Source organism: Girardinichthys multiradiatus, chromosome 13 (genome assembly GCF_021462225.1).
Source record: "Girardinichthys multiradiatus isolate DD_20200921_A chromosome 13, DD_fGirMul_XY1, whole genome shotgun sequence".
Lineage (NCBI taxonomy): Eukaryota > Metazoa > Chordata > Actinopteri > Cyprinodontiformes > Goodeidae > Girardinichthys > Girardinichthys multiradiatus.
In genome coordinates this window covers 30,907,813-30,921,167 of record NC_061806.1, presented here as the reverse complement: position 1 = coordinate 30,921,167, position 13,355 = coordinate 30,907,813, and the positions used below count along the sequence as shown (strand labels likewise).

General features: G+C 41.2%; 1 protein-coding gene across 2 annotated transcripts in view; it reads left to right on the top strand.

Moving 5' to 3' along the window:
* LOC124879940 (C3a anaphylatoxin chemotactic receptor-like) overlaps positions 1 to 12,683 on the top strand; it is a 39,236-nt gene extending 26,553 nt beyond the window's left edge. Inside the window, exons 2-3 of one of the 2 annotated variants that reach the window (XM_047384800.1) lie at positions 7,452 to 7,635; positions 8,661 to 12,683. In XM_047384800.1, coding sequence (XP_047240756.1) covers positions 7,459 to 7,635; positions 8,661 to 9,494 — 1,011 coding nt within the window. In that variant the 5' untranslated portion in view covers positions 7,452 to 7,458 and the 3' untranslated portion in view covers positions 9,495 to 12,683. Of the gene's footprint in view, positions 1 to 7,326; positions 7,636 to 8,660 lie in introns of those variants that run through there. The other variant, XM_047384798.1, reaches the window with a different exon arrangement.
* The last annotated feature ends 672 nt before the right edge of the window (positions 12,684 to 13,355 follow it).

Below are 13,355 nucleotides of genomic sequence, written 5' to 3'. Positions count from 1 at the left end.
CTCAAAAAAGAGAGAGATGGGGCAAAAGGGAAAAAGGGGAGAAAAGGAGGAAAGAGTGGAGGAGAGAAAGAAGGACGAAAAGAATACAAAATTACACCCTGCTTGCTTATACACCTGCAGCTGTTTTTTTTTTTTTTTTAACAAAATAGTACACTGTACTTATCAATGTAAAATGTACTTAGTGAGAGGTGCAGCCCCATATAGAACGTCTGTGTATCTGTCAACACCTGAAGCTTAACACCTGTGAGTATGAGTGTGGACGCGCTTTTGTATACAAGTTTTCTCCACAAAAATATGCAATAGCGAGTGTGAGGACCCACAGACCTGCCCCATGGTCCCTGGATGGACACTGAGGAGATCCGAGCCACAGACATCTAAAGGCCCCCCAAAGCACAGGAACCCCAGGAGAACCACCACCGGGACTACCGCAACCCCCCCAGAGAAGGGCAGTGGAGAGTCCCAGGGGAACCACCCAGCAGTGACAGTGCAGAAGCCCCAGGGAACCGCAGCAATGAGCCCACAGGCCCCGCCGGCAGCCGTCCACGCCCGAGCAGATCCAGGCATGGAGTGAGCCAGCACACACCAAAGCACCCAGCCCTGGACACTGAGAACCACAAGTACACCACCGGGCAGAGACTCCAACCACCGGCAGGTAGTGTGGTGGGGAGGAAATAGGCCCCCCATAATATGGGGGGGGCTAAGCTGATCCAGGAGAGGGAGTAGTCAAAGACCCAACCTGTCACAAAAAAAACAGGCACACACAGTCACATTCACCCACTCCCACCCTCATGCATACATATAAAATCACACGCACCCAACGTAAAGACAAACAACAATGGATGTCATACACTCACTCACACTCCCCATGCATACTCTATACTCCCAGGTCCAGGCGCCGGTACCCTCTAGGGGCAACCAGCCCCCGGACCCAGGAGGTGGTCCCCTTCCCTCCTGGGGCAGAGACAGGCAGACAGTGCCAGCAACGCCCAAACCCCGGGTGACCCCGGCACGGCCCCCGCCCCCCGCAAAGAACCCAGTCCCCAACAACTCCCAACCACCTCCGGAGAGGGGCCTATGTAAAAAAGAGGGGTCCACATGGCCCAAACCAGCCCGCCAACCGGAGCCGCCCCAGGACGGAGCAGTCCCAACCCCCCAATGAGCTCCGATCCCAACCCCATGAGTCTCCCACCCCCAGTGAACCCCAACATGAACCTCCACACAGGGCCACCCCCAACAAGGACACCGATATCGAACACATGCCCCCGAACCCAAACGGCACGAATCCCCTCCCCAACAGGGGCACATCTCCACAGGTGAACTTCATAGCCAAGAAGCCGATGAAGCCACACCCACAGAGTGCAAGCTCCACACACAGCCCCGCATTAAGCACCCCCGCCACACCCCACACCCCGCTCCCCCACCACACAGTGCGCCGCAACGGCAAGGCAAGGGCCCCGGTTAGCTACAGCTAACCTCCTTAGCTGCGGAGAATGGCTGCTGTTCTGCAACCAAACTGCACGTTACCGTAACCACGGTGATGCGGTGCCGTTGTCCTTCCTTCAGAATGGGAAAACCGCTCCACTCGGCTTCATAGAGACAGCGTCTCTACACGGGACTTCTCTGGAACACAGTTTGCTTCTGCAGGCCTCAGAGAGAAAGTCAAGCAATGCTTATACCTTAATTTACCCCTTTTTATACATGAATACCAGATACACGAACAGTAATTCATTCGTACTTAACTTCTGCATATGATCGCGTGATCTTATGACACCCTTGGATCCAGTTTGAAGAGTTTATGTCTGTTTGCCAGCAGAGAGATATTAGCGCACTGTGCCTCCCCTGTCCCGATGATCACCGGTGTGGAAGAGATCGGACCATTGGGAAGGTTGGGGGTTTTATACAGGCAGTGGCATCATGGGAAGTCCGTTGTTACCCCCCTTCCCCTTCTGAAGTTATGCTGGAAGTCGATTAGATGCAATTTATTTTGAAAGTTCCAGAAAAGTTTGTACCACATGTTTGTGATGCTATGTTTAGACTAAATGTAAAATTAAATTACCGTATTTTCCGCACTATAAGGCGCACTTAAAAACCTTTAATTTTTTTTTTTAAATGACAGTGCGCCTTGTAATCCGGAGCGCCTTATATATGGATCAATTGGTTAATTGGTTGATCCATACTGGTTGTACACGGCGCTCTGTCAAAAACTACAAAGCCGCACCGCTTGCAGCATTACGGCTACCGTAGTCAGGGGTGTCACCGAAGTAATAGCGGTAAACACCTGTACTGTGCTTACTCCTAGTCCAACACCACTTGTGTGTGTATAACGTTTGAATGTACTGTTGCAGGAATTGCCTGAACTATGTGATTAGAAGCTCAGTGTGTGGGGTGTATGTTTCGTGTGTGGGGTGTATGTTTCGTGTGTGTGTATGGAAAATGTTGACATTACTCCTCCGGACAGAGGTGGCGCTGTGTGCTGCCGTAGCTGAGAATCAAGAGTGAAGGAGTGACGTCGGTATTATTGTGTGTGTGGGGTGGGTAGAGACGGCGACCGGAGCAGCGGTGTATGAGTCTGTAAGCCCTGTGTTTTTACGTGCTGTAAAGTCATTAAAAAGAACCCCGACTCTCGTCAACAACTCAGTGTTTTGATGCTGTTTCTTCATGCTCAACTCAGCAACGTATGAGTGAGGGAGTTAACCCCGAGGAAACTAGTAACTTCGGCCCTGGAGAAAGCGTCTCCCCTGTGTCATCAGACTACGGTCAGGGGACAGAAACAGGAAAGGTTAACAGTACTAACGTTTGATTTAGTGCATCAAACTGTTTCTTTTACGTGTTTACTGAATCAGGGAAAAGTTCCCTTTCACGTTTTAACTAACGTTTGATTTCAACTTCAACTTCATAGACTCCAATGCATTCCTAACGTGCGGTTGGCTCTATTCAATAGAATTCTATGTAGAGGAGACCTTACCATGAGAGTGAATGGAGTTATCAGAACGATGGTTTGTAGTGTATTAATAAAGTTTGACTGACTGACTTATCTGTTGACATTCTCTTTAGCACAGCTCCATCTAGTGGATGCATAACGCAACCCCAGTCAAACGTTTGACTGCAGTAGCTTCTATTCTATGCGCCTTATAATCCGGTGCGCCCTATATATGAAAAAAGTTCTAAAATAGGCCATTCATTGAAGGTGCGCCTTATAATCCGGTGCGCCTTATAGTGCGGAAAATACGGTACTTGGAACTAAGCATTTTTAATCAATCAATTCAACTATATTTATATAGCACCTTCCAACAACACCTTACCTTGTGTCAAGTAAAATCTAGAAATACAAACATGTTAAAAGAATTTTATGAACACTGAAAATCAAAAGTCAATAGCCTTTTTAAATAAATAAGTTTTAATATTAGTTTTGAATAAAAACAGTTCAGAAATGGCACGCAACTCCGGGGACGACTATTCCACCCACTGAAAAAGACCGGTCCCCCCATTGCTTACACCTACAGTAAGGCACCTCCAGCAGATGTTGACCAGATGACCGTAAGGCTCTAATAATCATCTACCAGCCCCGGTTCGTGACCTCTGTTTTTATGGTCACTACGGCTGAATTACCATCAAGCCTCCCTGTGATCAGAAATTATTTCCTCTGCTGTTGTGCTCATGGCCCGCAGGAGTTGTTGCACTGCGTCATCATGCATGATTCAGCAGCTGACTGTTTTTTCCTCCTACACCCGAGGAATTGCTGACCTGCTCTGCTCATTGTTAGATGGTCACAGATCTTAACCCCGTCGTCACTATTCACAGCAGCATTATTCTCCTCTTTGTCGCTCAGTGGTGCAGGGGGCTTCTGAGCACGTAATTACGCATGGCTGGGCTGGGCACTGGAAGCTATTCTGGCATAGCAGATATTTATGCTTGCGTTTCAGATGGGCCCAGTGAGGCATAGATCACATGCTTTGCCTTTAACCCACAAGCAATAGCCCTAAAGGGCGAAGCCCATATGAAATAAACGTTGGATACACATTCTAACCCCAGATTCTATGAGTATAAGTGCAGCCCTTTAAGCTCTGGGCCTGCTTGGTTCCTAAATGGTTGAAGAAGAAATATTATTTGGAGCCAATAACCCGGTTCACCTTCTGACTTCAATCTTCCTCGTCCTTCTGTTTTTATTAAAAATAAATAAATTTTCCTTTTGATGGTGCTCAAACCTGATTGGTGCAGTTGGAATTAAGTTTGTTTAAGAATTTGGACAGATGGTGAAAGTGTTGAAACAGTTTTTTCATAGGTTTGGTTATGTGAAAAGCTAGTGCTTTGAAAAGGTGATGTAGGAAAAGTCTAATTTGTTTTGTGTTTAAATAAGATAAATGTGTAGTTTTTCAAAACACATGAAGCCAATTTTGTGCTTTTAGTTTAAGTATTTATTTTTGTTTCAGGGGAATCCTACAAAAACAGTTATATTCATTGCAGGCAGCTTTCTTACAACCTCACAGACTTGGCCTAATCAGCTACAGATTCAAATATTTTATAAAAAAACCTTAAACACAGAACTAAAGGTGCACTTTACACTGCCCAAAAGTAGAAACAGCATTAAAATATAGACATAACAGGAAGTTAAAATATGTAGATTTAAGCCCAAGAGCTCAAAAGGGATATTATTTTACATGCTGTTACTGTCTTTTGATAGATGCCTGCCTATATCCATCTTAGTTGAACAAAAATGTTACAAATTGTTGGGTTTAACTCTATACTTCTAATATGATAAATATTATAGAAAGCAGATGATCAATATTTTTTTGAACGTAGAATGTTAACAGACACTTTTTATATTTTTGTGTGAAACTGGGCAAAGGTTTGAATTCCTAACCTAAGCAATGCGGTGTTTTGGTGGACTGGATGACATGCATTGGATGAGAAAATATTGATTTTAGAGACATGAGACTTTAGATTTACCTTTTAAAGACTTGAGACTTTACTTAGACTTGGGAAAAACTACTTGCAAACCTCTCTATCCCATATGTTGGCAAATAACAGCTAAATAAGCAAAATAATCTGTCAGAACCTTCAGACAGGCAAGTGACAACAAGTAGGTAAATGTGAGAGAGGACCTCAGAGTCAGAGTGACTCAGAGTCACCAGAATGTGAAATGTCAGTTGGACTTTATTTTACGCATTGCTTTGGCTGAAGAATAGCGAGACCTTCTTCTACCAGAGAGGTTCACAGGTATGCTAAATTTCACTCTATACTTAAAAAGCAAAATGTGTTTCTCTTTGGGACAAATGGGACATGAAACTGGAAGTGGCTCCAATGCCCACATCTCTGACCTAAAAAACTAGGTCCAACATCAAGGTAAGGTAAGGTACGGTATCTTTATTTTTATAGCACGTCGGCCAAATGCAACTAAAAGTGCTTATAGATAGGAGTATATACAAATACATATGAGTTCATTACAACAACGTTTAGGAGAAAACACAAAAACAGAAGTTATAAAAGCAGATAAATAAAAGTAGTTAAGAATAAGCAACGACAAATAAAAAGGTTTTTAAACTTTTTTATTTGTCTTTTTATTTGTTTTAAAAATGTTAATAAATGTTGTTGGTGTATCACATTTCTAAAGCTGTTTTTTATGCTTGTATTTCTGTGTTTTTAGTTTTATTTACAGAAAATTAGATGGTTGAAAAATGTAAACCACATTAAAATACAAATAACAAATAATGATCCCACACAATGATGATCTGTCAAAAACATGGTACCTAAAAGTTAAGTATCATATTACTCAACCAAAATATGTGAGCAAGTAAAAACAAGAAACAAACAGGTTTGCTGTCTTCATTTCTGTGATTTCCTTTCATTTCTGAGTAATGAAATCATACACATCTGTTGCCAATCTTCTTCTCTTTTCTCTTTTTGAGTTTGCTCTTATCAGATTTAACATCAGACAGACTGATGGTGGACGTTTGACCTAATTTTTAATGAAAATACCTCTGTCCTAAGAAAAACAGCATTTATAATAAAAAAGTTGCAAACAGTGATTTATGTAAACTAATGCTAAATTATAGCATGGATATATTTTATCCGTTGTACTCTTTTTACATTTGCATGTGGCATGTGCACATGTATCTGCCAGTAAACTTTAATATTTGCTTTCTAAAATACAGCTTTGCAAAATGAAATATTTGTTTTGCCAAAATAACAGCTTGTGTCCTTTGTCTCTGTGTTGCCCTCTGATTGGCTTGTGACTAGTACCTCACCACTAGCTTAATGACCATTGAAGCGAGGCACCAGAAGATGCACAGATAATAGCTTGTGCACAGGAAGAGAAACCTTTAATATAGAGTGGGGAGAACAAGTATTTGATACACTGCAGATACTCTTCAACTGTGAGGGACAGAATCTAACACAAAAATCCAGAAAATCACATTGGGTGATTTTGAAGTAATTAATTCGCATTTTATTGCATGACATAAGTATTTGATCACATAACAACCAGTAAAAATCCCGGCTCTGACAGGCCTGTTAGTTTTTCTTTAAGAGGCCCTCTGTTCTCCACTCATTTCCTGTATTAACTACACCTGTTTGAACTCGTTACCTGTATAAAAGACACCTGTCCACACACTCAGTCAAACAAACTCCAACCTCTCCACAATGGCCAAGACCAGAGAGCTGTGTAACGACATCAGGGATAAAATAGTAGACCTGCACAAAGCTGGAATGGGCTACAAGAAAATAGCCAAGAAGCTTGGTGAGAAGGCAACAACTGCTGGCACAATTATAAGAAAATGGAAGAAGTTCAAGATGATGGTCAATTTCCCTCGTTCTGGGCCTCCATGCAAGATCTCACCTCGTGGGGCATCAATTATCATGAAGTGAGGGATCAGCCAAGAAGCACACCAGGACCTAGTCAATGACCTGAAGAGAGCTGGGACCACAGTCTCAAAGAAGACCATTAGTAACACACTACACCGTCATGGATTGAAGCCCTGCAGTGCACAGAGTGGCTCCGTAAGAAACATCTCAAGGTCCTGGAGTGGCCTAGGCAGTCTCCAGACATGAACCCAATCAAAAATCTTTAGAGGGAGCTTACAGTCCATATTGCCCAGCCACAGCCCTAAAACTTCAAGGATCTGGAGAACATCTGTATGGAGGAGTGGTCCAAACTCTCTTCTGCAGTGTGTGCAAACCATCTCAAGAACTACAGGAAACATCTGATATCTGTAATTGCAAACAAAGGTTTCTGTACCAAATATTAAGTTTTCTTTTTCTGATGTAGCAAATACTTATGTCATGTAATAAAATGCAAATTAACAGTTGAAGAGTACCTATGATAAAAATTAAAGACTTGGTGACTGCTTTGCAAGTGGGAAAACCTGCAAAATGTGCAGTGTATCAAATACTTGTTCTCCCCACTGCACACTATTTTCTTACCTAAGTGGTAAAATGTGTTATCTCTTTTCCAGCTGCACAATGTTTTCCAACATCTCTCTGCCTCCCAGCACTGCAGAGTCCTCCAAAAATGACCACACAAATGTGGACATTGAAGCAATCATGGACAACATCAGCACCATCCTCCTTACACTGACCGTGATATTTGGGATCACAGGGAACTCTGTGGTGATCTGGGTTGCAGGATTCAAGATTAAGGTAAATATTCATTTTGTGATATCCGCTTGGTTCTATGCTTCAAGACTGACAGTCCAATGTAAAGAGCACTTCATAATGGTAAACGATGACTTGCAGTCTACAGATTGCAGGATGGCCTTCTCCAAACATCACAAAGCAATTTAAAGTAATTACACAAACATTCATGGGAAAGGTTTTTCTTTTATTTGATCTTTTTTATGTGACTCTTTGTGATTTGAGATGTATAAAGAGATAAATCGAGAGATTTATTCCACAACTCTTCTACTAAATAGATGGGATGACTTCCACAAACCACTGACAAATCCCCATTGTATAGGGAATTGAATCTGATTAATCTGTAAAAAACTAGGACCATGAACTAAGAATAGTTATTTTTCCTAGTCAAGACTTAAAACTAAGAGTGAAATGATTAAACATTTTTCTGCAGCCATGGTGAAGTGGTGTTAAAACAGATTGATCTGTTGCAGAAGTATCACCTTACAGAGAAAATGATAGATACATTCGGATTTTAACTTGATTTATTTAGGTGGGTGAAAAAGATCCAACATGGAGAAATAATTGTTTTCAACTAAATCACTGATGCCACCCTCATTGGGACACCTGCTGTTAATGCTTTGTGCAAGGCCTTTTTTTGGAAATAGGACAGCAGTCTTTCTGAGAAACATAGAAAGATCTGTGGCAGCCTGGCTAATGTGCTGATCAAACTGTGTGTGCAACTGTTTTTAATGCATAGGAGGGAAGTTATTTTCCAATGACATGGTGTCTTTTGTTGCCTTTGAAATGAAAAGCTAAGGGTATTACTCTAAGGACAAATTATCATTTAAACAATTATGATAGTAGGACAGAAAAGCCTTTCTTGCCAATTAGTTGGAATGGAGAGAGCATTCAATGGTTGACTCACTATACATGACAGTTTTTTCAGCAATCGGTGTATAATGTTTATACTAGCTCATTGTTTGTGTTTATTTTTAACATTTCTTTTCTATTCTCTCCCTTTGCTTTCTCATTTTGTGTTTTCCATGAAGCTGAAGGTTACCAGTGTGTGGCTGGTGAATTTGGCAATAGCTGACCTCATCTTCTGCATCACACGAATCTTCTCCCTAACTGGGAAGCTATTCTTTGACCATTGGCCCTTTGGAGTTTTCCTCTGCAAGTTCAACGGTTTCTTTAAATACGCCAACATGTTCTGCTCCGTCTTCCTGCTGGCTGTGATCAGTTTGGACCGAATGCTTTGTGTCTGGAGGCCTGTCTTTACAAAGCGACGGCGTACCTTATGTGCAGCCAGGATGGTGACAGTTTGCGTCTGGATCACAGCGATCTTCTTCAGTAGTCCCTACTTCATCTACCGACAGGTCTACCTGGGAAAGAACAACATGAGCAAATGTTCTTTGGAGGTTAAGCAGATGGAGGGAGACAACACCATCAAATATGCTTTGTATTTGAACAGGTTCCTGTGTGGCTTTGTTTTCCCCTTCATGGTCATTCTTATCTGTTACATCATGGCTGGCATTGGCATCCGACGCACACGCCTTTCAGGAAAGTCACGCCCCCTGCGTATACTGGCATCACTGGTCATTGCATTCTTCTTGTGCTGGGGTCCTTACCATTGCCTGCTCCTCTTGAAGATGGTGGATAAAAAGAATGCAGTGTTGAAAATCTGGCAGCCTTTGGCGAATGGTTTTGCCTATTTTAACAGCTGTGTGAACCCACTGTTGTACTTCTGCATGGGGCTGGATGTGAGAGGCCAATTCAGACAGAATCTGATGGGCATTTACAAAAAAGGGCTGGCTGATGATGTTGAAGGACAGGCGATCCAATTAGCTGATTGCCCTCTGGATAAAAGTAGTGCATCAAAGTAAAGCTCTTCTGTGGTAGGAGAATGAACTCATGTTAAAGTCCCTTCTGTTAGTCGCTAATCTTTGTCCTCCTGAATATGATGCATACCATATGCATCATACGCACAGAATGCAAAATCATGTTGTGAGACTATATTTTGGGCATGGAATAATGTCATATAACTTAGAAAGATATAATACATGTGGAATGTTGCTTAAAACTTTAACACATTAAATGTGCAGATTGATTGAAAAAACAACACATTCTCACTATCTGAATCCAACCTACTGTATTCCTATGCAAACAATACAGTTTGATTTTCAGGATCATTTTCTACATAATTGACTTCAATTGTCTGCAGAAAAATACACTATAATGCCCAAAGTATTTGTCTGTCTACTTTTACATGTACAAGAATTTGATGACATCATATTCTTAATTTATAAGGTCCAATTTGTTGATGGAGCCACCATTGCCAGCAATATTAACTTTAATTATTAATTATTCTGTCAACATCTTTCTCAAGGTTTATGAGTGTGTTCATAGTTAAATGTGAAATCCAGAATTTACCTTTTTTATTTTTGCATGCTGGGCGGTGACTGCAGTTTTTACAGCCCCTGCAGCGGGCTTTGTTTCTCTGGTTCCTCATGAGACACTGCTCATATAGACCATGGAGTAGATGGTGAGCAGGAGGTAGGCACTGGGAATGCAGGCAATGTAAAGAAAGCCATAGAACACTAAAAGAAGTTCCTGGGGGTGCATCAGTGCAGTGACAATGTAAAGGATGGAGATGGCCAAAACGAAAATGCTGCTGGGAGTCAGAATAGTTTTTTCCTTCACCAATGAGGCTGTCAAAAAGAAAAACCCAAAAAAAACTGGTATTTAAAACAAAGCAACTGAATTTAAACATATTATATGGTTATAAAATGTATATTTACCAATAATGGATATTGTCACCACCAACATGAGGATTGCTGCAATAGGGATCTGAGCGTCTGGTTTGAGTTTAAAGCAAAGTCCCAAGTAGGTGGCAGGAGGTATCACAGCTATGACCAGAGCAGCAGCAGAAGGTATGTTCAAAATGAAGTACAAACTACCTGTAGGACAAAGCAGGCCAAGTCATTTTTAATTGCTCTCTACTTTAAACTGAGCAACTCATTTGAATTTGTTTTTTTTGTTTTTTTTGTTCATTTTTACGCTCACAGACACACATAGTCATACTGACCTGCAACCATGAGGCAGATGGTGGCTGGAGCAAGAATGGCAGAGATCATGGCAAACAGCTGGTAGAACATAAACAGTTTGGACATAGACAAGTTCCTTTTGGAAATAATGTTAGTTGAGCCCAGTAGATCCACCACAATAATCAGCATGTATGTCACATGATTTATTCGTGATTTATTATTCATTTATTCAAAAAGCTACTGCTTTGCTTACCTGGTTATAAAGCTCTTTGAAGTCTTCTGGTGTGTTGGTGTAGGCATCAGATGCTGCATTGTATTCCACTCTCCAACCTGCAAAGTGCACAGCCAGCGGTCCTCGCCTGCAATAAAAACAAAACTCATTTAGGAAAATTTATCACCAAAACCGAAATTAAAATCAATCTAAAAGAAAGATTAGGTATTAACCTCGAGAGAAGCTGAGAAACCTTACCTGGAAAAAAATTGTACTAAATAACAAGAGGAAGTTGCTTAAAACAACAATAACATACAGACAAAAATAGAAGTAGGGCTGCTAGGTGTGTAAAGAAAGTTGATTGTGGAAACAGTGTACATTCTGGCTCAATGCAAATGTTATGTACCTGGGGCCCCTATCTAACAGTTCACTGACATAAGTCTTAACTAAAACAGGGGCTTTACTAAAGGATAAAAAACTTAATTAAACAGTTTCCTTGCAGTTAATTAGGAAAAATTCCATTCCTACCTGTCAGTAATCCGATATGTGCAGTTTTGGACATGTCCAGGAAGCACAGAGTCCGTGTAGCATCCAAAACCAGCTTGAGAAACACATTACCAATCATGCTGTGATTTCTTTCATTTACATCAGCTGTACAGTAACTTGTAAAGTTTACAGTTGTGTTCAAGTTTAATTTGTAGTCTTGGTAGTACACAATGACAGGAACAATGAACAATGCTATCACAGCCAGGGAACACAGGTACAAAAGGAGTATGAAGCATCGTCGTATAGCATGCATCTTGCAGGCTGCCAATGCAAACCAATGGCAGAGTGCTGAGGAGATCAGCTGGACCCCGGTGATGATGACTACAATTTTTGTTTCCCGGCTTGGGATGGAGGTCATAATGTTCCAATCCATTTTAGCCAGAGGGACATAGGCACCAAGCACGCAGGCGGTTACCACAATCCTGAGTAAGCTGGACAAGATGTGCAGCATACACTTGGTCAAGTCTTCAAACAGATTTTTGAGGAAGTTGGACTTGCTTTTCACAGAGATGACCCTAAAGTAATTCTCCCACCAGTTAAGAGACCAACATGGACCCACCAATGGCAAGACCCACCCAAATCGCTGTCTTCACATCTGTAGGGTCTTTCATAATGTATAGAACAATGAAAAGACCGTATCCAATAAATATAACAAGAAAGGCGATAATAGAAGGCAGTAGAAATACGTTTGTCTTTTTGACAGTGCACTGAGCGACTGCTTGGAGGAGGGCAGAGAGGACAGCTACACCATTTAGGATCATCACACTGGTCATAATGTCCAAGTGTGGCATTCCAACAATGGTCAGCACTGCCAACCCCACAGAAACTATAAACTCAAAGAACAAAACCTAAAGAAGAAAGAAAGGAGAGATAAATTCAACTAAATACCACAAAAACAAAACAGCATGTCATTGTTTTTGGCATCATTTAGAGATAACATATAATAGCTTTTCTCTTACAAAGGCTGAAGATGCTTTTCTAGGCAACTTCGATGATTTAAAATATGCTTTCCAGATGCTTTTGAACAGCAGAAGGATATTAGGTGCAGTGAGAGAGCAGCCAATACACAGCAGTATGAGGTGTTTCTGCTTTGCTTGGAGGGTCTTTGTACCTTCGTGGGACAAGGTGGTGAGGAGAGGAAAAGAAGCCTGGAAAATTAAAGAAGTCCTGTAAATTTACTGGTTTGGCAACTGACTGTTGGTAATTTGTATTTGCCACTTCAGAACTAAATTAAGCAATAAAAATATATACTGTGTTACATTTTACCATAATACCAAGTCTATCCTATTAGTAATTTTGGGGTGGAGTGGGATCGAGAAGTGAATTCTATCCTATGAAAAAAGCCTCAGACATTTTATAGGCAATTGAATGGTCTGTTCTACCTGCACACCTTTTTCTCATTATTATCTGTTTAGCATAAAAAGTCACAGAAAAATAGCAAAAATAGCTTACCTTACTACATACTGCCAGTCCAAAGATAATGATAGCTACTGCAAACAAAGAAATTATATTTAAAAGCTTAATCAGCTTCCACGGTGTGTGCTCACCTCCCGACAGGTGTCCCATGGCCTCCTAAATTAAGGCATAAAGAGCCAAAGTCTGAGGAAAGTAGATGGTTAAAAATATTTTTTTAGGATCAAAATGCTCATTGATATTTCTGCTCATGGAGGTTTGACAAAACCTTTAACCCAATGTGTACATTTATCCACATAGAGGAATGGATAAAGATATAGTTTTTATCTTTTATGAGTGCAATTTCCTCCTTCTGGCACCGTGGAATTTAATAATTATTGAGGATATTCATTTTGTATATTTTTGGGATTTTAGGATGAAAAAAAAGTTTAGAAATGCATTACTCACTTGAGCTCTCTTCTCCTCTTGGTGCTGTTCTCCATCGTAGGTCTGGCTTATAGATGCTCTTTGATTTTCTCTCACAGATTTAT